Genomic DNA, 24,900 nt, shown 5'->3' on the forward strand with positions numbered 1-24,900 from the left:
GGAGGGGGCGGGGCCGGCGGCTGGGCCTCCCGTGAAGCCTCGCGCGGGGAAGGACCGGAACTCCGGGCGGGTGGCTTGTTGATAATATGGCGGCAGGAGCTGCCTGGGCATCCCGAGGAGGCGGTGGGACCCACTCCCGGAAGAAAGGTCTCTTTTCGGGCTAGTGCGGCGGTCCCTGCGGACCCGGAAGTCCGGGCCAGTTGCTGAATGAGGGGAGCCGGGCCCTCCCCGCGACAGTCCCCCCGCACCCTCCGCCCCGACCCGGGCCCCGCCATGTCCTTCTTCCGGCGGAAAGGTAGCTGAGGGGGCGCCGGCGGGGAGTCAGGCCGGGCCTCAGGGGCGGCGGTGGGGCAGGTGGGCCTGCAAGGGCGTCCTTCCTCCTGGGCGGGGGCGAGGCCCTCGGTGAGCCCTTTGGCCTCCGCGCAGACGCCCCTGAGTGCGCTGCTCGTCTCCGGGACTCTGCACGGAGGGAGAAGGTGGTCTCCTCGCGCGAGGTCAGAGGGGAATTGTCACGCTGGTCCAAAAGTGTTTACTGAAACCCATACAAGTTAATGTTGTTTGCTTAAGAACAGCTTTAAGAGGGTTTTGAGGTTTTTGGGTTTTCTTGCGCACTGTGGATCAAGATCAAGGAAATCCCTTTAATACCTTATTACGGAAGTTTCTGAATTTTCCGAATATTAAGGGTTTTATGTCTAACAGCAACACCTGAAAAAATCGTTTCCTTCAGCCAGGGCTATTTTTCCAGTTTCCTCTGATTTTTTTTTTAGGGGAGAAGGCGTTACTCCTGTTCCTGAAATAAAATTACTTATTGCTAAAGTTCCTCAGTGAGGAAGACTACTTTTTTTGATGACTTAGCGAGCTTACTAACTACTGAAACCCTAACTTTATGAACGAACTACTTACATTTCTGATTTTCAGTTGTAATAGCCGCCCAGTTTTTAAGTAGAGGCAGCCTGATTTTGATCCTGGGTAAGGTTGTTGTACTTCATTAAAAATACATTTCCAAAGTGAACAAGTGTGGGTCTTTGTATGATAGTGGTTTTTCTATCAATTCTTGTTGCTTCAGATAAAAGTTACCAGACAGAACTGATTTTGGAAAAAGCACTAAATGAAATCAGGGTCTTGGGTTCACATGACAGCTTTCCTACTAATAGTACCCTGGGACAGGCCAGTTTACCCACGTTTCTCTCCTCTCTCTACTGAGAATTAGATGATTCCTAAAGGGCGCATTCACCTCTTTAAAGAATTCCTCTTCAGTAGGTACAGGGTTTGGGTAACTGATGCTAGGTGATTAGTGAATGAAACAGTGCAGAATGAGTGGAACCAGCAAGATAGTAGGAGGAAGCTTATTGGTAAGGTAAGGGTGTAATTAATAGCTCTCTAGTTTGTTTGACAGTTTTGAAGTGGTTGGTCTTTTTTTTTTTAAGGAGGAAAAACATTCTAAGACTGATGAAGCATAGAAGTGCAAAAGATTTATTAAAAAAAGAATAATGAGGCAAATTGCATGTTGCACAAGAGGCCATTTCTATTTATTTAACAAATACTTTTGAGTGTCTGTAGTCAGGCACTGTGCTAGATCCTCATGATTGAGTCGTGAGCAAGACAGTCTGCACCCATGGAGCTTACTGTCTGCTGGGGTAGATGGACAAACAGGCAAACAAATCTGTGTGTGTGCGCGCGCGCACACGCGCGCGTGTGTGTATTTGGTATGTATTTAAGAATTGAGTGAAGTTATGAAAGAGATTAAGAGGAGAAAGCTTTTTGGTTGGGTGTTAGAGAAAGGCTTCAGCAGGTAACCTTGAAACTTAGTTGAAGGATCAGTAGGAGGTAACTTTAGAGAGGCCAGGGAAGAGCACTGTAAGCATAGGGGACAATATGTTCAAAGGCCATGAGGCAAGAAAGAGCTTGGTGCCCTTCAAGAAAGGAAAGAAGGCTACTGTGACTGAGGTGTAGAAGTAGGCAAACATTAGGTGATTGAGAGTTTTATAAGCCTTGGTTAGATTTTATTTCAAGTGCGGAGGAATATTTAAAAATTTTAAAAGGATCACTCCTTCAGGAGTGATTTCATTTTATGTTTTAAAAAGATTATTCTAGATGCAGGAGTAGAAGCTGGAGATGATCCTATTAAGGATCCCATCCAGACTTTAAATACTAGGTTTAAGTATCATCTATATGTTGATAACTCCCAAATTTACATCTCTAGCTTGGATCCTCACCCCTGAATCCTAACTGGTATATCCAACTGTTAGTCCACTTTATATCTCTAATAGGTACCTTTAACTTACAATATGTAAAATTTTGTTCCAGATTTAGCCCTTCTAAACCTGTTCATCATCTTTTCTCTTCCCAATAAATGGCACTTTTGGCCTTTTAATCACTCGAGCTAAAACTTTAGTACATCCTTGAATCTTTCTCTCTCTCCTACTCTGTATCTGATCCATCAGCAAATCTGTTAAGTCTACCCCAGAACATACCCAAATCCAACCACTTCTTACCATCCCTGACAATTAACACCCTGGTCTAGGCAGTCGTCGCTGTTTAGATTGGGTGGTTAAGGAAGTCCTCTGAGGAGATGACTTTCAAATCTCAGGTTAAATGTCAAGAAGGAGCTGGTTTTATGAAGATCAGGTAAGCAGCATTATTTTGCTGTAGTCTTTCATTTGGTTTCCCTTCCATTCTTGACAGCTATGGTATATTTCCAAAACAAATGTGCAAAAACAGACCCAGGTATGTATGTGAACTTAGTATATAAAAAGAGTTCCTAGTCAGTTGGGAAAGGATAGACTAATCAGCATATGATGTTGATTTGGCCAAAAAAAAGTTAATTTCCTACCTCCTCTCATATATATCAGGGCTTAGCTAATTTTTTCTGTAAAGGGCCAGATAGTAAATATTTTATGCAGGCTATATGGTCCATCTGTCATACTATCCTCTATCCTTGTTGCCATAGACAGTATGTAAATAAATGGACAGGGCTGTGCTGTAATAAAACTATTGACAAAAACTGGTATTGGGCTGGATTTGTCCCAGTAGGCTGTAGTTTGCCAGTCCCTGATATATTGAAATACGTTTCAGGTAGGTAAGAGCCCAAAATATGAAAAAGCAAAACTTGGAATCATACAGAAGAACACAAGGTGGGGAAAATCTGATCTTGGGGTAGAAAAGGATATTTTAAAAAGTAAGATAAAGGAATATACAATCCATATAATAGAAATTTGACTACATTAAAATTAAAAACTTCCATACCATAAAATATAGTTAAGATACTTGCAACACAAAGGATTAGCATCTAGAACGTGTATGGAATTTCTATAAGTAATAAATAAAAGACAAAGAGGCAGTTCACAAAAGAGGAAACCTAAATGGCCTGTAAGCAAGAAAGGATGTATGACTTCAAAGGAAACAGGAAATGAATTTAAAACATCAAATACCATTTCAAAACTAATAAGTTGGCAAAAATTAGAAATACCAAGGACAAGAATATGAAGCATGGCTATAGGAGTATAAATTGGTACAGTCACTGTCATTAAAAATGCACATAATTTGTTACCTCAAAATTTCATTTCTAGGGATTTATCCTAGAGAAATTTTTGTTTATGTGCATAGGAAGACATATACTAGAATGTTCATCGCATCAATGTTTATAAATGAAAATTAGGAAATAAAGTAAATGTGCATTAACAGGAAAATGGGTAAATGTGTATTTATAAAAATTAAGTAGCTAGAATACATAAGCTAGAGCTTCATGAATGAACTAGGACTACATCAGTACATGTGTATAGAATACTGTTTATGTAATTTTTTTAAATGTGCAGAGTAATCCCATATTTTTAATATATATTCATATGTAGTGAATGTCTAAAAACATTTATGGCAGAAAACCTCTAATTTTGGATAATATTTATCTCTGGGAAGGGGGGAAGATCAATGGGGTCAGATGGTGATTCATAGGAACCTTAAACTATATGTGCAATATTAATACTGGGAGGCGGGAGGAAATAAAGCAAAATGCTAATATTTGATAGTCATGTTGCATGCCATTTTATGTTTGAAGTATTACATAGGAGATATGATTGATAGTAGGAGAATGCTGTGAGGGTGGCAAAAGTGGAACTATGGAGGTATATTTTGGTGGTAGAATCACTTGGTCATAGAAATGATTTGGGCATGGGAGGTAAGGGAGAGATCATGTTAAGGATGACTTTCAGATTTTTGACCTGAGTAAAAGGTGATGATGTCATTGATGAGAGAAGAAGAAGACTGAGGCTGGAACAGGTTTGGGAAAAGATGATACATTGCATTTTGGACAAGTGGAATTACGGAAGATGGCAGTAGGTGGTTAGCTATATGAATTTGAGATCAAAAAAGATTTAGAATGGAAGTGTAAATTTAGGAGTTACAGCACATCTATGGTATTGAAAGCCTTAAGAATGGGTAAGATCAGCCAGGATATACGTATGTATATGCAGAGAAAAGAGAGGGACCCACCCTTTCCCTTAGAAATTTCCAGTGGGCAAAGGAGGAGAGGTCAGCAAGGGAATAAACTGAGGAGTGGCTAGAAAGCCAGGAGATGGGGCATCAGGGAAGCCATGACAAGTGAGTGTTTCAAGTGAGAGATGCTGGTTGGCAGATGCTGCTGAGAGGACTGCAAAGGAACCTTAAACTGTCTGTAAAATACTTCACCCTACCACATTTTAAAATTTTATCTTCCAGACAGCGGTGATCCTACCTGCAATGATCTTAATTATTTCTGTATTAGTCTCCACACACTTCAATATAAACTTCTTAAAAGCAAGATAGTTGTCTTTTGTGAGCCAGGAGAGTGTCTGGCATATACAGGGAACTCAAATAGTTGAGAGCTAGTTATTTCCTGCTACTAACCTTCCAACTTTTTGTTTGTTTTGAGACAGGGCCTCGCTCTGTTGCCCAGGCTGGAGTGCAGTGGTGTTACCATAACTCACTGCAACCTCCAACTCCTAGGCTCGAGGATCCTCCTGCTTCAGCCTCCTGAGTAGCTAGGACTACAGGCATGGGCCACCACACCTGGCTAATTTTTGTATTTTTTGTAGAGACTGAGTCTCAGGCTGTGTTGCTCAGGCTGGTCTCAAACTCCTAGTCTCAAGTCATCCTCCTGCCTTGGCCTCCCAAAGTGCTGGGGTGTCGACAGTTACAAGCCACCACGCTCAACCTAGCCTTTTCAATTTTTAATGTTTAAAAGAGCAAAAGTAGAGAGATGGGCACATTTTGGCATTTCTTATTTTGATAAGAAAAATTTAATTGATTTGATTTCAAATCTTGATTTTCTATGGTAAGATTAAAAAAAGTTTAATGTTGAAAAAAATACAAGAAAAGTAAAGAAGGTTAAAAATAGTCTTCTGTCAGATCCTGTAATAGAGTTCACACTTGGCTTAAGCTGCCAAGCGCCTTCCTTTTTTTTTTTTTTAATTTATTCAGGACATTATGGGGGCACAAACATTTTGGTTACATGTAATGCGTTTGCCCCACCCAAGCCAGGGCTACAAGCATGTCCCTCCCCCCATACAGTGCTTTCTGCTTCCTTTAGTTGTGGGTTTACCTCCCCCCGCACCTGCCCCCTGACTGGCACCCAATGAGTATTACTACCATGTGAGCGCCTTAGTGTTGGTCAGTTAGTACCAATTTGATGGCAAGTACATGTGGTGCCATGTTTTTCCATCCTTGTCATACCTCACTTCGAAGGATGGGCTCAGTCTCTATCCAGGATAATATAAGAGGTGCTAGATGACCATAGTTTTTTGTAGTTGAGTAGTATTTCATGATATACCACATTTTATTAATCCACTCATGTATAGACGGGCACTTGGGTGGTTTCCACATCTTTGCAGTTGTGAATTGTGCTGCTGTAAACATTCGAGTGCAGATGTCTTTATTATAGGATGTCTTTTTTTCCTTTGGATAGATGCCTAGTAGTGGGATTGCTGGATCAAATGGTATTTCTATTTTTAGCTCTTTGAGGTATCTCCAAATTACTTTCTGCAGGGGTTGTACTAATTTGCAGTCCCACCAGCAGTATAAGAGTGTTCCAATCTTTCCATATCCACACCAGTATTTGTTTCAGGACTTTTTGATAAGGGCCATTCTCACTGGAGTTAGGTGATATCCCATTATAGTTTTGATTTGCATTTCCATAATTAGAGATGTTGAGCACTTTTTTATATGTTTGCTAGCCATTAGTCTGTCTTCTTTTGAAGTTTCTGTTCATGTCTTTTGCCTATTTATTGATGGGGTTGTTTGATTTTTTTCTTGTTAATTTTCTTAAGTTCTGTATAGTTTCTTGTTATCAGCCCTTTATCAGATATGTAGAAAGCAAATATTTTCTCCCATTCTGTAGGTTGTCTATTCACTATAATAGTTTTCCTTGGCTTTGCGGAAGCTTTCTAATTTGATCAGGTCCCATTTGTTTATTTTTGTTGTTGCTGTGATTGCTTTGATGGTCTTCTTCATAAATTCTTTGCCTAGGCTGATGTCTGAAAGAGTCTTCCTGACGTTTTCTTCCAGAATTCTTAAGATTTCACACCTTAGGTTTAAGTCTGTTATCCAGGCTGGGTGCAGTGGCTCACGCCTGTAATCCTAGCACTCTGGGAGCCCGAGGTGGGAGGTTCGCTTGAGGTCAGGAGTTTGAGACCAGCCTGAGCAAGAGCGAGACCCCATCTCTTTTTTATAAATAAAAAAAGAACTATTATAAATTTAAATTTAAAAAATATAAATCTGTTATCCATCGTGAGTTGATTTTTGTGAGAGGTGAGAGGTGGGGATCTAGTCTCATGTCTTCTACATGTGGATATCCAGTTTTGACAGCACCACTTATTGAATAGAGATTCTTTTCCCCAATGTAAGTTTTTGTCTGTTGAAGATTAGATGACAATATGAGGATAGTTTTATATCTGGGATCTCCATCCTATTCCAAAGGTCTATATCTCTGTTCTTGTGCCAGTACCATGCTGTTTTGGTTACTATAGCCTTGTAGTAAAGTTTGAAGTCTGGCAGACTGATGCCTCCCAATTTGTTCTTTTTGCTTAAGATTGCTTTGGCTATATGAGGTCTTCTCTGGTTCCATATAAAGTATAGAATTATTTTTTCTAAATCTGTAAAGAATGATGGTAGTATTTTGATAGGGATTGCATCAATTCTGTAGATCACTTTAGGTAGTATGGACATTTTAACAATGTTGATTCTACCAATCTATGAGCATGGTAGGGATTTCCATCTGTTTAGATCTTCTACAACTTCTTTTCTCAGTGTTTCGCAGTTCTCCCTATATATGTCTCTCACCTCCTTTGTTAAATATATTCCTAAATATTTAATTTTCTTTGATGCTATTGTGAAAGGTGTTGTGTCTTTGATTTGATTTTTGGCTTGACTGTTATTGGCGTATATGAATGCCACTGATTTATGTGCATTAATTTTGTATCCTGAGACTACTGAATTCATTTATCAATTCCAGGAGTCTCTTGTCCTTTCTTGGATGTTATATTGTTAGCTTATCTGCAGTAGGATTTTCACTGTTTTATATGATAAAGGAGCCATTGTATGTTTGTTTTAGAGACAAGTTGTTAAACCTTGAATGTTAGAAGTGTAGAATGTTTGTGAGTTTAGAATATTTGTATTTGAGGCTATGAGAAGAGTAAGAAGTAAGATATGATACACAGCCTAAGAACTCTTTCTTCACTATGCTTCCAGTAGCCAATACAGTGGGTGATACATGGTAATAATATTGGTTTACATTTATCCTAAATTTACTGTGCTAGTTACTCTTCTAAGCCCTTTAGAAGTATTTATTTTTTCTTTAGCAAACCTCTAAAGTAATTTTGATTATTGATCTAATTTTATAAATTAAGACCCAGAGAAGTAAAGTAACTTGTCCAAGATCAGATGGCTTATAAGTGGCAGAGCTAGAATTTGAACCCCGGTTTTGTGACCATGTTGTCTCTCCATGTCCACTCAACATTTTTGACTGGATGCTGTGCAAAGGTCACTTGCTAAGAGAAACCTTCCCTGACAACTGCCCTGCCCTGTCCCCCTCCAAGGTAGTTAGTCTGTTTTGTTCTAGAACTTTGAATCAGTTAGAATAAAGCTTGTCTGGCCGCTGATGGTTCACACCTGTAATACCAGCACTTTGGGAGACCAAGATGGGAGGATCACTTGAGGCCAGGAGTTTGAGACCAACCTGGGCAACACAGCAAGATTTCATATCTTCAAAAAATTAGCCAGGCATGGTGGCACAGGCCTGTAGTCCTAGCTACTCAGGAGGCTGAGATGAGAGGTTTGCTTCACTTGAACCCAGGAGTTGGAGGCTACAGTGAACTATGATAATGCCACTGTACTCTAGACTGGGTGACAGTGCCAGACCTTATCTCCAAAAAAAGGAAAAAAAAAGCTTGTCTGATTTTTACGAAATATAGAATGGATCTCTTTGGCTGCAAAATTTGGTCGTGATGCTCTTTTATCTTCTAGTGAAAGGCAAAGAACAAGAGAAGACCTCAGATGTCAAGCCCATTAAAGGTGAGTTCAGTGGCATTCTACTGTATTAAAAAGTTATATGAGGTGGGGCGAGGTGGCTCATGCCTGAAATCCTAGCACTCTGGAAGGCGGGAGGATAGCTTGAAGTCAGGAGTTAGAGACCAGCCTGAGCAAGAGCGAGCCCCTGACTCTGCTAAAAATAGAAAAAATTAACCGGGTGTGGTGGTGCGCACCTGTAGTTTCAGCTACTCGGGAGGCTGAGGCAGGAGGATTGCTTGAGCCCAGGAGTTTGAGGTTGTTGTGAGCTAGGCTGACGCCACAGCACTTGCCTGGGCAACAGAGTGAGACTCTGTCTCAAAAAAAATAAATAAAAATATAAAATAAAAGTGATGTGCTTTGCATTTACAAGCTCTTTAACCCTGTTATCGTCTCTCTTTTGGTATTAATCATTTCTGCCTTATTTTATAATGATTTTTTATTGTGACTTCTCTTTTTAACCTGTATGTCCTTTAATACATGGCACATAATAGGCTTTCACTGAGCCTAGCGTGAGTTGGCTGTCCCAGTGATTACAGTGAACCAGTGCCCTTATTAATCACACATTGGATTGTTCCCTAAAAGCAATTATTTGACTCTGTTTAATAAGGCAGACAATGAAGAATACTCAGCTGAGCAGCCTGTCAGCTGCGGGGAAGCACTGCCACTTACAAGGCTTGGTTTTCTGTCCTTTATCCAGAAGTATGAGTGATTACAATTTTTGTTTCTTTATTACTTTGAATGAATAACCTTAATTTACAATTTATTTAGAGTGCTTTGTTAGGATCAATACATTGTCCTTATTGACATGGTTAGAACATGCTTTCCTTAGATGGTAATCTCTGCTGAATTTTTGACTGATTTCATTATGTCCAATGTACAGAGATTGGAATGGGAAAATCATAATGGAAATTGTTTCAATAATCATTTCATAAGTATTTACATAAAATCTGTAGATTACTGCTTATTTAGATTTTTTTTATAAAATTGAAGATGTAAATTTATTAACATAGAAAAATGTTCATGATATGCTTCAAAAAGGACAGTTATATAAAAATTTGTGTATGACAAAAACATGCAACAATCAAGAATGATATCCATCAAAAGTTTAAATATATTTTTAAGAAATAGTCTTAATACTTTTGATTTTTTTTGCTTCTACCCTTTGATATTTTTTGCTTTAATTTTTTCCCCCTTTCTTTTTATTCTGAGCATATAACCAGTACATACAGTGATTTCTATTTTTGGGGAAGTGGAAGATGTACCATCTCCCACTCTTACACTGACCTAAAATATGTCTGTTTCTTCAGCTGAGGAGTTTTACTTCTGTCCTCTGGAAAAAACAGAGTAAACTGTCTAATCTTTTTCCTATAAACCTTCAATCACAAATATTTAAAAATAATTTGATGTTTACCAAAATTAGAAGATTATGTCCAACTTCTAAGGTATGGTCCCATTTGCACTTTCACAAAAAAAATCACATCCAAGACCAAATGTGCTTTTTTTATGGCAGCATAAACAGATATATTTTCAGGAAGGAAGTTCAAGGCTTTTGGGGGAGGGGTTTCAATTTCCCCCAATTAAACATTTCCTTTTAATGCTAAGTCTAAACCATCCAGAGATTTGTATAAGATGGCATGTAAAAATTACCATCAAGATTTATATAACCCTCTTGAGTGCAGACATTAGATTTTACTCATCCTCATATCTTCAGTGCCTGATAAACTGAAGTTTTAATAAATATTTTTTCCTGAGCAAAATACAGAAGTGAAACATATTTTTAAAAACTCATAAAAATATAAAACTGTTAAACCTAGAAAATATGCTCAATTCTATAAGTACTTTATATATTTAATGTTCCTCTAACAACAATATTTCACAATTAGAGGAATGCAGCTTTCAAAGTAGAAAAACCACTTCATGTGATGATAATGCCTAGTAACTCTACTGCCAAAAATTCCATTTTGTCCTGTCTTGGGGCAAGGAGATAGAAGAAATCCTAAAAGATCACCTTGTCTAACACCAAAGCTCTTCATTTATTACTCTGTAACTAGGCACAGCTATCAATGTCATTGACCACGAAAAGAATTCTATTCCTAGTCTACCATTTCTACCTCAACAGTTACATCTATAATTTTGTCACAGTTTTTGTCCTTATTATAAACATGGTGTATACCAAGTTTTTCTTATACTTTGTTTTGCCTGAAATTTTCTGTTCTCTCTTGGATTGGATAGTCTGGTACTGATTAGTTTCAAAGGAGATGGGTTACCTATTCTGTGTTGAACCATATCACCACCCAAATGGCCTCCAATTGTTTGATGGATAGCAAGTCAATATAGACTAGTCATGCTGAAGAAGCTAGCAATGGTGGCCTCTCAGAGAAACTGGTTCTGTAAGTTAACTTTATATTGTTCATTTAGATTAGTAATACTTGAATCCCAAATTCAAATTTTTTGAATATATTTAAAAAGCACAAAATTTGGGTTCTGGCTGGTATTTGAACAGTAAGTTTTTATATAGTCTGGTAATGATCAGTTTCAAAGGAGATGGGTTACCTGGGCCTGTTTGCTAGTATGTTTTACTCATCCAAGAGGTTTAAGGGATTGGCAAGAAGAGAGGAGTTTGGACCTCCCAGTAGATCTGGTCTTATTTAAATTTTTATTTCAAATGTATGTATGTTATATTGCTAGCATTGATTCTGTATGCTCAATTTGATAGAGGGAGACTATAATTTATGAGATTTGTAAAATTAGGGGAAAAGTAGGTAACTTACAGCCGCTGTCTTCTTACTTCTGATAACTTAAAGCCAGTTGGATTGCACATTAGTTGAAACTGTGTTGGCCGGCATTAAGGGCTTAAAGCCCTTGGCAAGCAGAAGCCTTTGAAGACTAGATCTGATTGTGGAAGAAAGAAGGAAATCTGATGTTCTAGGTAGTCAGAACAGCAGTCTTCCACTTTAAACTTTGCCACTAGCAGTATGACCTTGAGAAGTCATTTAACTTTCTTCAGATTCTTCTTTTATAGAATGATGGGATAGGCCTAGCTAATTTGTAAATCACTACCAGGCCAAAAAATTCCATGCTTGTACTCTTTATGAGGGTACACAATCTCTGCTTAGCATTTGTTGACTTAACCTCAGGATAGTACAGCAGCAGTATAGAAGTAGGCCCTCAAGAAGTTTGCAGTCTGGTTAGAAAGACAAACTTAAACACAAAACAGTAGCAAATAAATCAAAATAATAATAGCTGTCATTTATGGAGTACCTCTTCTGTTCTAGGCATTAGACAAAACTGTGACTATAACAGTGAACAAAAAATACTTGAATCCTGCCCTAATTGAACGTACACATTGGTAGTGGAGAGGATCATTAATCAAGTAATTCCATAGATGGCTTGGGCTAGACTGCTAGTGATGGAAATAAAGAGATCTGGGTGGGTTTGAAAAAGAAAAATTAGGAGGCGAAATGGATAGAACTTCATTATTGATTAAATATGAGGTATGAAGGAGAGAGATATTTAAGGTTTATACCTACTTTCTGGCTCGCTCAACAGAATCAAACTGGGAAATATGTTCAATTTTGGCATGTTGGGTGTGAGGTGCTTTTGAGTCTTTTACTTCCATATTTTGTCTTGTACACATAGTAATTCTAGGGTCTGAGTTTTCAACCAAAGGTAAGAAAGTGATTTAGAGTCTAGTAGACCTAGGTTAAAACCCTTCTTTATTGAAATGGGTCTTTACTAACTCATTGACCTAGGGCAAAGCAGTTAACTTTTTTTCACTTGTGTCCTCATCTCTAAAATGAGGAAAATATGGTCTTTCAGGATTGTTGTGAGAACTAAATAATGTCCAAAAAAAAAAAAAGTGCACAGAGAAACTAGTATAGTGCATAGTATATATTAATAGTAGGTACTCCATTGGTAGTTACTGTTAACTAGTTTTAACATAGTAGGCTCTCAATACGTTGAATTAGTCAAATTAAGTGAAGTATTGCAGGGAATTCAGAGGAATTTGAAATCAACCAATGATTTCTGAAGTTTAGGAAAGATTTCATGAAATTGGACTTGCCCTGTATAAAAGGTAAAGAATAAGAAGGATTTGAATGAAAGATTCTTTTTCTTTTTTCCCTACCAAAACAGCTTCTTATTTCTTTGAGTATATGTTGGGCAGAGGGACCATCAGATAAGAAAAGAGAAAGTTTTTCAGAAAGATTGAGAAGAGGTTATAGAGGGCTATGAAGACCAGAAAAGAGAGTTGAGACAGAATACAGGGAGCACTATAGGCTTTTGAGCAGAATATTGGTGCTGTAAGTGTGGTGTTTATGAAAGGTTAATCTGGAAGTGTTTTGTAGATTGGAGACCCTAGAAGTTCTTTTGTTGTAACACAGAAAGACCTGTACTAAGGGTGTGGTGTTGAAAATACACAGGTAAGTAAACGTTTAAACATCTTGAAGGAAAAGTCAACAGATCTTGGCGAGTAAACAGATACAGTGAAAAAGCAGGGACCAAGATTTTGAGCTTTGGAGACTGGGGGATTGAACAGAGACAGGGAAATTGAGAAGGAGAATTAGTTTAGAAGATGATGTTATAAGTTTGACGTTTAGGCAAATTGGACTTGAGAAGGTAAAGCCAAAGTGGGAATAATTAATAATTAGAGATACAAGACCGAAGCCCAGGTCACAGGGCAGGTCTGAGATACAGGTCAGGCATTTTTCATCTGTTCTGCAGAGGTGTGCCCTAGGAGCTGTTGCCAAGAGGGTCCACACTGAGGGTATGAGTAAGACGTTTCTCTTGAATTAGCCAGGGTTACTCAGGTTTTATCTATTTTGCAGATATATCAGAGTCTGTATTTTGTTAAGTTTATTTGTGGGAGGAAGAAAAGGAGGTTACAGCTGGAAAACAAAGGTTTGAAAAGTATTGCTCTAGTAATAATTGGAGGTTTGAGAATAAATGTGCTTTCTAGCAGATAGAATAAAAGAAGAAAGACAGCCTCAGGAAGAAGAGGAGTCAAGGAAGACCACGTATGATGCAGTGGGCATTTATAATAAATGTGTACTAAAAGAATGAGAGGGGAGCCAGGTACGGTGGTTTGTACCTTTAATTTTAGGGACTCGGGAGGCTAAGGTGGGGAGGATCACTTGAGGCCAAGAGTTTGAGACCAACCTCGTCAACATGGCAAGACTCTATCTCTTAAAAAAAAAAAAATTAAAAAAAAAAAAGATCATTCTCAACATGGCTGCTTTTTAAAAAAATAAAAATGAAAGAATGAAAAGGATGAGCAGATAAAAGAAATTAGGAGAGTGTGGTACTGTGGAGACCAACGGAAAATAGAATATCGGGAATAAGTGGTAAAAATAAATTGCTAATTCTAACGAGAAGTTAAGGGGGGAACCCTTGTACAAAGGAATTAATTGTATTTTATGTAATCATATAAAATATAATTAAGAACAATTAAGGCAATTTTGAGTTATAAATAATATTAGGTGTTTCTTTCCAGTTTTCTACCACTTAAGTTACTTTTCCTCTTAAGTATTTTTTATTAAGTATTTTTATGCTGACTTAAGAGAGGTGTTACAAAATTTAATTTTTAAATTTCTCTGAAAGCCCTCTTGTGAGAGTTTTATACTATCAAATTATGTTTAATTCTTAACAACTTTTTGAAAAATTACAGCTTCGATACCTGTACATTCCCCACAAAAGAACACTAAAAATCATGCCTTACTGGAGGCTGCAGGACCAAGTCATGTTGCAATCAATGCCATTTCTGCCAATATGGACTCCTTTTCAAGTAGCAGGACGGCAACACTTAAGAAGCAGCCAAGCCACATGGAGGCTGCTCATTTTGGTGACCTGGGTAAGTAACTATCACATTTTGTTAACTTTTAATAAGAGAAAGGATTTGAGTACAATACAATATGGAAACTTCTGTCATAGGATACTGAGCTATGTAAGTGGAAGGGGCTTTGAAAAATGTATTTAAACTGAAATAACAGCCACAAGTATAATGAATGCTGCTATATTGTATCACTATAAATATGTAAAGCATGCCAAGTAGCAAAATGAGCAATTTCCAGCAGAAAAAATACATTTGATCACTAAACATAAATATATGAAAATGATATCTCACTTCACTATTACTGAGGGAAGTGCAAATTAAAATAATGAGTTAATGGTCCCCTAACATATTAGCATATATTTAAAGTTTGATGATTTGAATGTGAATGAAAATGCAGGGAAATGGCCACTCCCACTTAGTGATAATACAAATTGGTGAAGACTTTTTGGAAAGCAGTTTGTAAGTATTTATCAAAATATGAAATATGCATGCCATTTAGGCAAAACTTCTCTTTCTAAGACCTATCCCTCAGAAAGATTCACCTGTATGCACAAAATTGTACATATAAGTATGTATAAGGCTATTCATTATAGTATTTGTGATAGCAAAAAATTAGGAACATATCAATATCTGTTAATAGAGAAATAGTCAAATTGTGTACTCATACTCTAGAATACAGCATAACCATTTAAAAATCTAAAGACATGGCAAAATGTCTAAGACATTTGTTAAAGTGAATGTTAAAGTGAAAAAAGCAAGTCACATAGCAGTATATATGGTAAGATCCATTATGTTAAAATAACTTCCCTCTTTTGAGTATTTGTTACCCAGATTTCTGCACTTATAAAAATTGCATATCATGTTGTCAAAAATTGAGAAAAAAATCCATGGATGAATTGACTTCTAATAAAATTAATTCCTCTTTTGCTATCTTTCTCCGCTTAGTATTTGTATATATTCAAAGCCAGGGTGTTATTGTCTTTGTGGGTCATACTTAGCAATGTACCGCAAACAAAATGCATATAGGGAAAAAGTGCAAATAGGTCCCAAAATAAAATTGTAGGTTTTACTGGATCACTCAGACGTTACTGGTGGGAATGTAAAATGGTATAGCCACTCTGGAAAACAGTTTGGCAGTTTCTTATAAAGCTAAACATAGAATTACCATGTGACCCAGCAGTTGAACTCTTAGACATTTATCCCAGAGAAATGAAGACTTTATGTTCACATAGAAACCTGTACACAAATGTTCATGGCAGCTTAATAGTGAAACATTGGATGTCCTTCGACAGGTAAATGAATTGGTACATCCATGCCATGGAATATTACTCAGCCATAAAAAGGAACAAACTATTGATACATTCAACCATTTGGATGAATCTCAAGGGAATTATGCTGAGAGACAAAAGCCAATCCCAAAAGGTTACATACAGTATGATTCCATTTGTATAGCATTCTTGAAATGACAAAATTAGAAAAAGGAACAGATAAGTGTTTGCCAGACATTAGGGACAGGAAGATGAGAGGGGTAGGTGGGTGTGGTTACAGAGGGACAACATGAGGGATCCTGTGGTGTTGAAATGGTTCTGTATCTTGGCAGCAGATACATGAATTCTACACATGATATAATTGCATAGAGCTAAAAACAGACACACAAATAAGTACAGGTGAAACTGGGGAAATCTGAGTAAGACTGGTGAATTGTTTCATTGTCAATATCTTGGAGTGATACTACACTATATAGTTTTGTAAGATGTTACCGTGGGGGGAACCAAAGGGTCCATGAGATCTCTCTGTGTTATTTCTTACAACTGCATGTGAATCTACCATTACGTCAAAGAGTTTAATTAGAAGAAATTGTGATTTTTGCAAAAGGTCAGGATTTCATCAAGTTCATGAAGTGATGTTGATGATGGCCTAGTTGACATTGACAATAAGATGGTCAGCAAGAATGATGACACATGAAGTGCTTCAAAAGAAAATGATCTAAATATCAAAGGATTAAGAAAAACCCTTTTGAAAAATTGATGAAAGCCTCAGTTGGTTTTATAAAAATGACCCTCTCTAAGATCCTACTGTTAATGCCGAAAGGTTTTTTTAATTTTTTTTGTTTATATAATTTTTTGTTTATGTAATACTTAGCTTGTGGTTATAATTGTAACCTAAATTTAGTTAAATATAAAGTATAAATTTTTTAATTAAGCTTAATTTCATTTTTTAAGATAAATTCCCAATGCTGCTCTTTTTTATTAATAATGCTGAGAGGTCATAACATCTTTGTAGTTTAATCCAAACATCGACGATTTTTCCTCAGCATAAGTGCCTGCAAGTGGAGTTACTGGATTGAAAATCATGCAGTTTGTTAAGGCTTTGCTGTTTGTTCCTGAGTGCTCCTCCAAAAAGGTTTTGCCAGTTTGCACTCTTATCACAAGTGGATGAAGTGTTGTTGCCTGTTTCCCTTTTCGCTTGTTAGTGCTTGTTGTTATTTTTTGAAAAACTGTCTTCCAATTTGACAGGCAAAAATATCTTGTATTCATTTGCTTTTCTGGGATTTTTAATGAGGTTGATTATTTTTCATATTTTTATTGGCTCTTTTTCTTTCTTTGAGACTAGTATCATAAAATTTTTTTTTCTTAAGAATTTACATGGCATGAATTTGTATTGAAAGAGGTACATCTACCTGTTGGGTACGGTGAACACTATTTGGGTGATGGGTACACTAAAAGCCCCGACTTAAGCATTCTAAAAGGTAGCCATGTAACAAAAACATTTGTACCTCCTTAATATTTTGAAATAAAAAAAGATATAAGTATTAATTGAGTTATCAAAGAACTTTTTAATAATTCAGATAAGTTTTGAACAGTTATTTCTTTACTTTGTTTAGAAACCAAAACCATAGTATTTCTAGTTTTATATTCATTTTAATTAATAGGAAGTAAACTTTATTCAAGACTTCTGGTACTGGTGTTTCTAAAGGTGATTAGCTAGTCTGTCAATTGAAATTATTTGTTACTGAATGAATTCTTTTGCTCTGTCTTTTAGGCAGATCTTGTCTGGACTACCAGACTCAAGAGACCAAATCAAGTCTTTCAAAGACCCTTGAACAAGTCTTGCATGATACTGTTGTCCTCCCTTATTTCATTCAATTCATGGAACTTCGGAGAATGGAGCATTTGGTTAAATTTTGGTTAGAGGCCGAAAGTTTTCACTCTACAACTTGGTCACGAATAAGAGCACACAGTCTGAACACAGTGAAGCAGAGCTCACTGGCTGAGCCTGTCTCTCCATCTAAAAAGCACGAAACTACAGCCTCTTTTGTAACCGAGTCTCTTGATAAGAGATTGGAGGATTCTAGCTCAGCCCAATTGCTTATGACTCAATCAGAAGGAATTGACCGGAATAATAGAACTAACAACACTCAGAATCACTTGCTGCTTTCCCAGGAATGTGACAGTGCCCATTCTCTCCATCTTGAAATGGCCAGAGCAGGAACTCATCAAGTTTCCATGGAAACCCAAGAATCCTCCTCCAGATTTATAGTAGCCAGTAGAAATAACCCCGCTTCTCCACTAAAGGAATTATCAGGAAAACTAATGAAAAGTAAGTATGTGATTTTCTTGTGTGTTTCTCTCTCTCTTTTTTTTTTTAATTCACAAAGCAGAATTTAAGATGAGGAATAAAAGGATTGGAATAGTTTCTTTTCTCTACCTGCCTGTGAATTTGGGTAGATTTGGAGAGTGGAGTGGAGTCAGATCAGTGCATGAAAAAGGAGCAGGAAAAATACCTAGTGGGATGGGATCTTCTAAGAAATGTGTATGCAGAATTAACAAATGAAGAAGGATCAATTGTCTCACCTTTGCCTTCCACAGATTTTGAAATCAAACCATTATCTAGATAGCCTTATTTCCTCCCTGTCTCAGTCTTAATTTTATTGCTATTTTACTGCACTTTGCAGATAAATTTTTCTGTTGTTTTTTAAATTGCTAGTAGGTGACACTTACTGAGTTCTGTTCTAAGTGCATGTTTGGGTTTGATTTAATAGTTACAACACCTCTGTGACATAGAGGTGCTATTATCTATCCCATTTTACCATGAGAAAGCCATGGCTTAGAAAGGTTAAATAAGTAACTTGTCTGAGGTTGTACAGTAAGTGTGAAGCTAGAATTAAAACCCAAGCATTTTGACAACAGCATGTCTTTTCTATTACTTTAGCAATTTACATATTCTTATTTCTTAATTATCACCTTCTGGAATTTTAAATAGCATCCATGTTTTGCTTCTTCTCTTTCATCTTGTCTGTACTTTGAATCTCAAAGGGCCAGGTGATTTCTTTAGACCTTTAATTCATTGATTCTCTCTAAAAATGGGTCTCATCTGCTACTGGATCAATTTTTAGCATGTTATTTTAATCTTAACATTGTAAGCCAGGCATGGTGGCACGAGCCTGTAGTCCCAGCTACTTGGGAGGCTGAGGTGGGAGGATCACTTGAGCCCAGGAGTTCAAGACCATCCTGGGCAACGTAGAGAGACCCCGGCTCAAAAACACAGTTATTGAATCTTTCATTTCTAAAAATTGTTTTTTTCTCCAAATTTGCTTGATCATTTTTCATAGTTTCTTGTTCCTTTCACCCTTCATCCCATCTTTTATTTCTTTAAATTTATTGAATGTATATACATTGTTTGATAATTCTGCTGTCTATAGTTTTTGTGGATCTGATTCAGCATTTCTTTGTTTCTTCAGATTCACACTCTTGGTGGCTTGTGATTTTAAGTGATTTTTGGCTGTCAACATGTTTCTTGGACTTTTATCTGTGGGATTCAGTAGGTACTCTGTTTAAGTTATTTCAGGAATATTTGCATTTGCTTTTGCCATATCCTTGGGCCTGCTTCACTACCCACCTGGCACCATTTAAAATGAAATATTTGCCTTGGGTACTGATACTAAACCTGTATGAGTACAGGATTGTACTCACTGTAGAAATATGATTGTGTTTAATTATGTGGTATTGTCCCAGATGCTGCCGGGGTATTAATATGCTATGTGTTAAACTTAGGGTGTTATCTCTGTAAAAACCTCCAAGATTCTGAATTCCAAAATACTGCTGACCCCAAATGTTTCATATAAGGGAACTGCCTGTACTTGTTTCTGCCTCCCATTGTTTTCCTTACTTTACTACAAGCTCTGATATACTTTTTTTTTTTTAATTAAAATTTTTTTTTTTTTTTTTTTGAGACAGGGTCTTACTGTGTTGCCCAGGCTGGAGTGCAGTGGCATAATCACGGCTTACTACAGCCTTAAACTCCTGGGCTCAGGCATTCCTCTTGCCTCAGCCTCCTGAGTTGCTAGGACTACAGGCATGCGCCACCACGACCAGCTAATTTTTAAATTTTTTGTAGAGGTGGGTTCTCACTCTGTGACCTAGGCTGATCTCCAACTCCTAGCCTCAAGCAATCCTCCAGCCTCGGCCTCCCATAGTGCTGGGATTACAGGCATGAGCCATTGTGCCTGGCCAACAAGCTCCAATATACTGTGAAAAAGCATTTTTAGGGAATTCAGTATTAGGAAGAGTTTCTTTGAACATTTAGTGTGGGCTATTTCCGGAAATGGAAGTCCAAAGTCTGTTTCTTTAATTGTGATACACTTTATTGTCTTTGGAAACTGTCTTTGCTTTGGTGATAATTTATTTTAATAAAAAATAGAAATAGCAGTGGAGTGATTAAAAGAGTACTGGTTATTTTCCTCTTTCATTAATATATTTAAAATGTATAAATAGTTAAGTTTGACCTTTATAAAATGTATGCTTGTGTGAGTTTTAACACATACACAGATTCCTGTAATTGTTACCACATTGAGGATAAAGAACAGTTATTACTATCACCTTTGTAGTCAAACCCTCCTCTATCCCATCACTTGGCAACCACTGATCTAGTCTCCATCTCCACAGTTTTGTCTTTTTTAGAGTGACATGTAAGTGAATTTATACAATATGTAACCTTTGAGACTATCTTCTTTCACTCTGCACTATAGCTTTGAAGTTCGTCCATGCTGTTGATTTTATCTATTGATAAAAAATCTATCCATTGTTATCTATTGTTCATTCCTTTTTCTTGCTAAGTAGTATTCCCTTGTGTGTGTGTACTAGCCATTCACCTATTGGAGGATATTTGGATTGTTCTGAGTTGTTCATGATGATAAATAAAGCTGCTGTAAACATTTCTGTGCAGGTTTTTGTGTGGACATAAGTTTTTATTTCTCTAGGGTAAATACCTAGTAGCGTCTTTGCTGGATTATATGGTAAATGTGTACATAATTATATAAAACATTGCTAGTCTTTTGTAGAGTACACCATTTTGCATTCCTGCCAGCAATCTATCAGAGTTCTAGTGGCTTCATTTTCTCACTAGCACTTGGTATACTCAGTTTTTCTTTCTTTGGGGTTTGTTTTTTAGCCATTCTAATAGATGTGTAGTGGTATTTCATTGTGGTTTTAGAATGTACTGCCTTTACATTTTCCCTAAATGGCTTAATGATGTTGAGTGTTTTTTCATGTGTGTATTATCTGTATATTTACTTTGATGAATTGTTCACATTTATCTCCCATAATTTATTGGGTGGTCTGTTTTCTTATTGTTGAATTTTGACATTCATATATTCTAAATGTAACCTTTTTTGGCTATGTAATTTGTAAATGTTTGCTCCCAGTTTATACTTGACTTTTTATCAGTGTCTTTTTTTTTAATTAAGTCCAATTTTTTTTATTAAATCCAACCTTTTCTTTTATGAATTGTGTTTTCAGAGTCATATATAAGAGCTCTTTGCCTCATGAAAGGTTATGAAGGTTTTCTTATATGTTTTCTTCTAAAGTATTATGGTTTTATACTTTACATTTATTAATAGATATATGATCTTTTTTGAGTTACAAAGTTTGAGAGTTAGGTCAAGTTTTTGGTTTTGTTTTTTGTTGTTTACTTTTACATATGGATATCCAGTTGTTCTAATACCATTTATTGAAAAGACTACCTTCACTGAATTGCTTTTGCACCTTAGCCATATTTGCCTATTTCTGGACTCTTTGTTCTCTTCTGTTGATGTGTGTATTCCTTCATTAATACCATTCTTTTGATTACTATAGCCTTATATTCTAGTAAGTGTTAAAACTGGATAGTATGAGTCTTCCAAGTTTTTTTTTTTTTTCGATTTTGTTTGGGGTGTTCTAGTTTTAGTCCTCCCCCCAATAAGTTTTAGAATAATTTTGTCCACATCTACAAAAAACCCTGCCTGAATTTTTATTGGAGTTGCATTCAATCTGTAAGTTAGTTTGGAAAACATTTATATCCTAATTATTAATATATTGAGTCTTAGAATCCATGTATGATGTATATCTCTCCGTTTCATAGGTCTTTAATTTCTTTCATCAGCATTGTATGGTTTTCAGCATACAGATCCTTCATATGTTTTGTTAGATTTATATCTGAGTATTTCTCCTTTTTTCTTTTTGGTGCTGTTGTGAATGGTATTGTCTTTAAAATTTTGTTTCTAGTTTTTCCATGGCTTGTGTATAAAATATGGTTGATATATATATATATATATTTTTTTTTTTTTTTAATGATTCATTGTTTTGCTCTGTCACCCTAGGCTAAAGTGCAGTGGTGTCATTGCAGCTCACTGCAACTTCAAACTCAGGGGCTCAAGTGATCCTCCTGCCTCAGCTTACCAAGTAGCTGGGATTAAGGCGTGAGCTACCATACCCACATGTGATTTTTATATGTTGACCTTGTATTCTGTGACCTTACTAAACTTATTTATTTTTAAGAGCTTTTTTGTAGATTGCTTGAGATTTTCTATGTGGATAATAATGTTATCTGTGAATAGGAAAGGGGACAGTTCTATTTCTTTCTTTCTAGTCTTTGTTTTTTCTTTTTCTTGCCTTATTCCACCACTAGGACTTCCAGTACCATGTTGATTAGGAGTGGTGAGAATGGATATTCTTGTTTCTGATCTTAGAGGGAAAGTATTCAATCTTTTACCATTAAGTATGAGGTTAGCTATAGTTTTTTTTGTATTAATGAATGCATCTTACAAAGTTGATTTCCTTCTCTTGCTAGTGTGCTAAAAATTGTTGTTTTGAATCATGAATGGATGTTGAATTTTCTGAGATTGTTTTCTGTAGTCATTTGATATGACCGTGTGGCTTTCCTTCTTTTGTCTGTTAATATAATGGATTGCATTGATTGATTTTTGAATATTGAATCAGTGTTACATACTTAGGATAAGCTCCACTTGGTTGTGGTGTATTATTCTTTTTAAATGTTGCTGGACTTAATTTCCTAATGTTTTGTTGAGCATTTTTCCATTTCTTGTACTGCCTTTGTCTGATTTTGGTATCAATGTAATGCTGGCCTCATAAAATTGAGTTGGAAAGTTTTTCTTCTTCCATTTTCTGGAAGAGATTGTGTGGAATTGGTGTCATTTCTTTAAATGTTTGGTAGAATGTGCAAGTGATGCCATCTGGACCTGGAGTTTTCTTTTTCAGAATATTTTATACTGTGAATTCAGTTTCTTTAATAGATACAGGACTATTTAAGTTATCTATTTCTTTTTGAGTGATTTTTTAGTGTAGTTTGTGGCTTTCAAGGAAATAATAATACATCCCCAAATTTATGGGCATGTAATTATTTATAGCAGTCCCTTATTATCTTTTATTCTTGTTTGTAGTGGTATCCCTCTTTTATTCCTGGTGTTGGTAATTATGTATTTTTGTTAAAATTAGTAGGAGTTTATCAAAAGAACCAGCTTTTGGTTTGATTTTTCTCTGTTTTCTATTTTTAATTTCATTGATTTTCTGCTCTTCTTTCTTTTCTCCTCCTTGCTTTGGGTTTATTTTACTTTTTTTTTTTTTTCTTGTCTCTTCAGGTAGAAACTTAGATAACTGATTTCAGACCGTTCTTTGCTAAGATAAGCATTTAATGCTGTAAATTTCCTCCTAACCACTGCTTTAGCAACATTTCCACAACTTCTGATATTTCCAATTGAGCAAAAATGAGATGTTCTAATTTCCCTTGAGTCTTATTCTTTTGCTCATGGTTTATTTGGAAATACTTAGTTTTATCTTTGAATATTGAAATTCAAGATAGTTTCTAAGTGGAGATTTTTTTTTCTTGTTATCTTTCTACTATTGATTTCTCGGTTATGTTATGGTCAGAGAACATATTTTGAATTATTTCAATTGTTTTAAATTTGTTAATTTTTTAAAATTACCTAGGATATGATCTATCTTGGTCAGTACCTCATGTTCAGTCTGCAGTTGTTGGACAGTTTTGTATAAATGTCAATTAGATTCAATTGGTTGATGGTGTTCACTTTTTCTACATCCTTGCTGATATTTTATATGCAATCATATTACTCCATTACTGAGGGAAGAGTGTTGAAGTTTTCAACTATAATTGTGAGTTTTTCCAATTCTACTTTGAGCTCTATCCATTTTTGCTTCATGTATTTTGAGGCTTTATTGTTAGGTTTAGAATCATATCTTCTTGGTGAATTGCCTCTTTTATCATTATGTAGAAGTCTTTTTTTTTTTTTTTTTTGAGACAGAGTCTTACTCTGTTGCCCGGGCTAGAGTGCCGTGGCATCAGCCTTGCTCACAGCAACCTCAGACTCCTGGGCTCAGGCAATCCTCCTGCCTCAGCCTCCCAAGTAGCTGGGACTACAGGCATGCGCCACCATGCCCGGCTAATTTTTCTATATATATTTTTAGCTGTCTGTATAATTTCTTTCTATGTTTAGTAGAGATGGGGTCTCGCTGTTGCTCAGGCTGGTCTCGAACTCCTGAGCTCAAACAATCCGCCCGCCTCGGCCTCCCAGAGTGCTAGGATTACAGGCATGAGCCACCGCGCCCGGCCTAGTCCTTCTTTATGGTAAGTTTCCTTGTTCTGAAGTCAGGAATATCTATTATCTGATTAATATAGATACTCACTAGGTTTTATTTGACTAGTGATTACATAGCATATCTTTTTTATTTCCTTTACTTTTGACCTACCTTTATAATTTTATTTAAAGGGAGTTTCTTAGCTTGGCTCAGTAGTTTGTGCCTGTAGTCCCAGCTACTTGGGAGGCTGAGGCGGGAGGATGTCTTGAGCCCAGGAGTTCCAGGCTGCAGTGAGCTATGATTGTGCGACTTTACTCCAGCCTGGGCAACAGAGTGAGATCCTGTCTCTTAAAAAATAAATTAATTAAATAAATATACATATATATCTAGAGAGACACACACATATATAAAAAGGGGGGGTTCTTGTAGGCAGCATATAGTTGGGTCATGTTATTTTTGTTCATTCTGACAATCTCTCTTTTGTTGGTAGATATAATTATTTCAATATAAATTTTAATGTAATTTTTTACATTAAAAATAATTATTGCTATGTGATTATATTATGTTTAAATGTAATTATTAATATGTTTGCATTTGGGTCTACCACTTTATTATTTTTTTTGTTTGTTCTCTCTGTTTCCCACTCCTTGACTTCCCCATTTC

The 24,900-nt window shown here is 36.5% G+C and overlaps 1 protein-coding gene across 3 annotated transcripts in view; it reads left to right on the forward strand.

Moving 5' to 3' along the window:
• Positions 1-30: 30 nt before the first annotated feature.
• AKAP10 (A-kinase anchoring protein 10) overlaps positions 31-24,900 on the forward strand; it is a 75,417-nt gene continuing 50,547 nt past the window's right edge. The window contains exons 1-4 of one of the 3 annotated variants that reach the window (XM_045569448.1): positions 31-295; positions 8,494-8,541; positions 14,204-14,386; positions 17,411-17,968. In XM_045569448.1, coding sequence (XP_045425404.1) covers positions 208-295; positions 8,494-8,541; positions 14,204-14,386; positions 17,411-17,968 — 877 coding nt within the window. In that variant the 5' untranslated portion in view covers positions 31-207. Of the gene's footprint in view, positions 296-8,493; positions 8,542-12,945; positions 12,960-13,495; positions 13,612-14,203; positions 14,387-17,410; positions 17,969-24,900 lie in introns of those variants that run through there. The other 2 variants (XM_045569450.1, XM_045569449.1) reach the window with 2 other exon arrangements.

Source organism: Lemur catta, chromosome 15 (genome assembly GCF_020740605.2).
Source record: "Lemur catta isolate mLemCat1 chromosome 15, mLemCat1.pri, whole genome shotgun sequence".
NCBI classification, from domain to species: Eukaryota; Metazoa; Chordata; class Mammalia; order Primates; family Lemuridae; genus Lemur; species Lemur catta.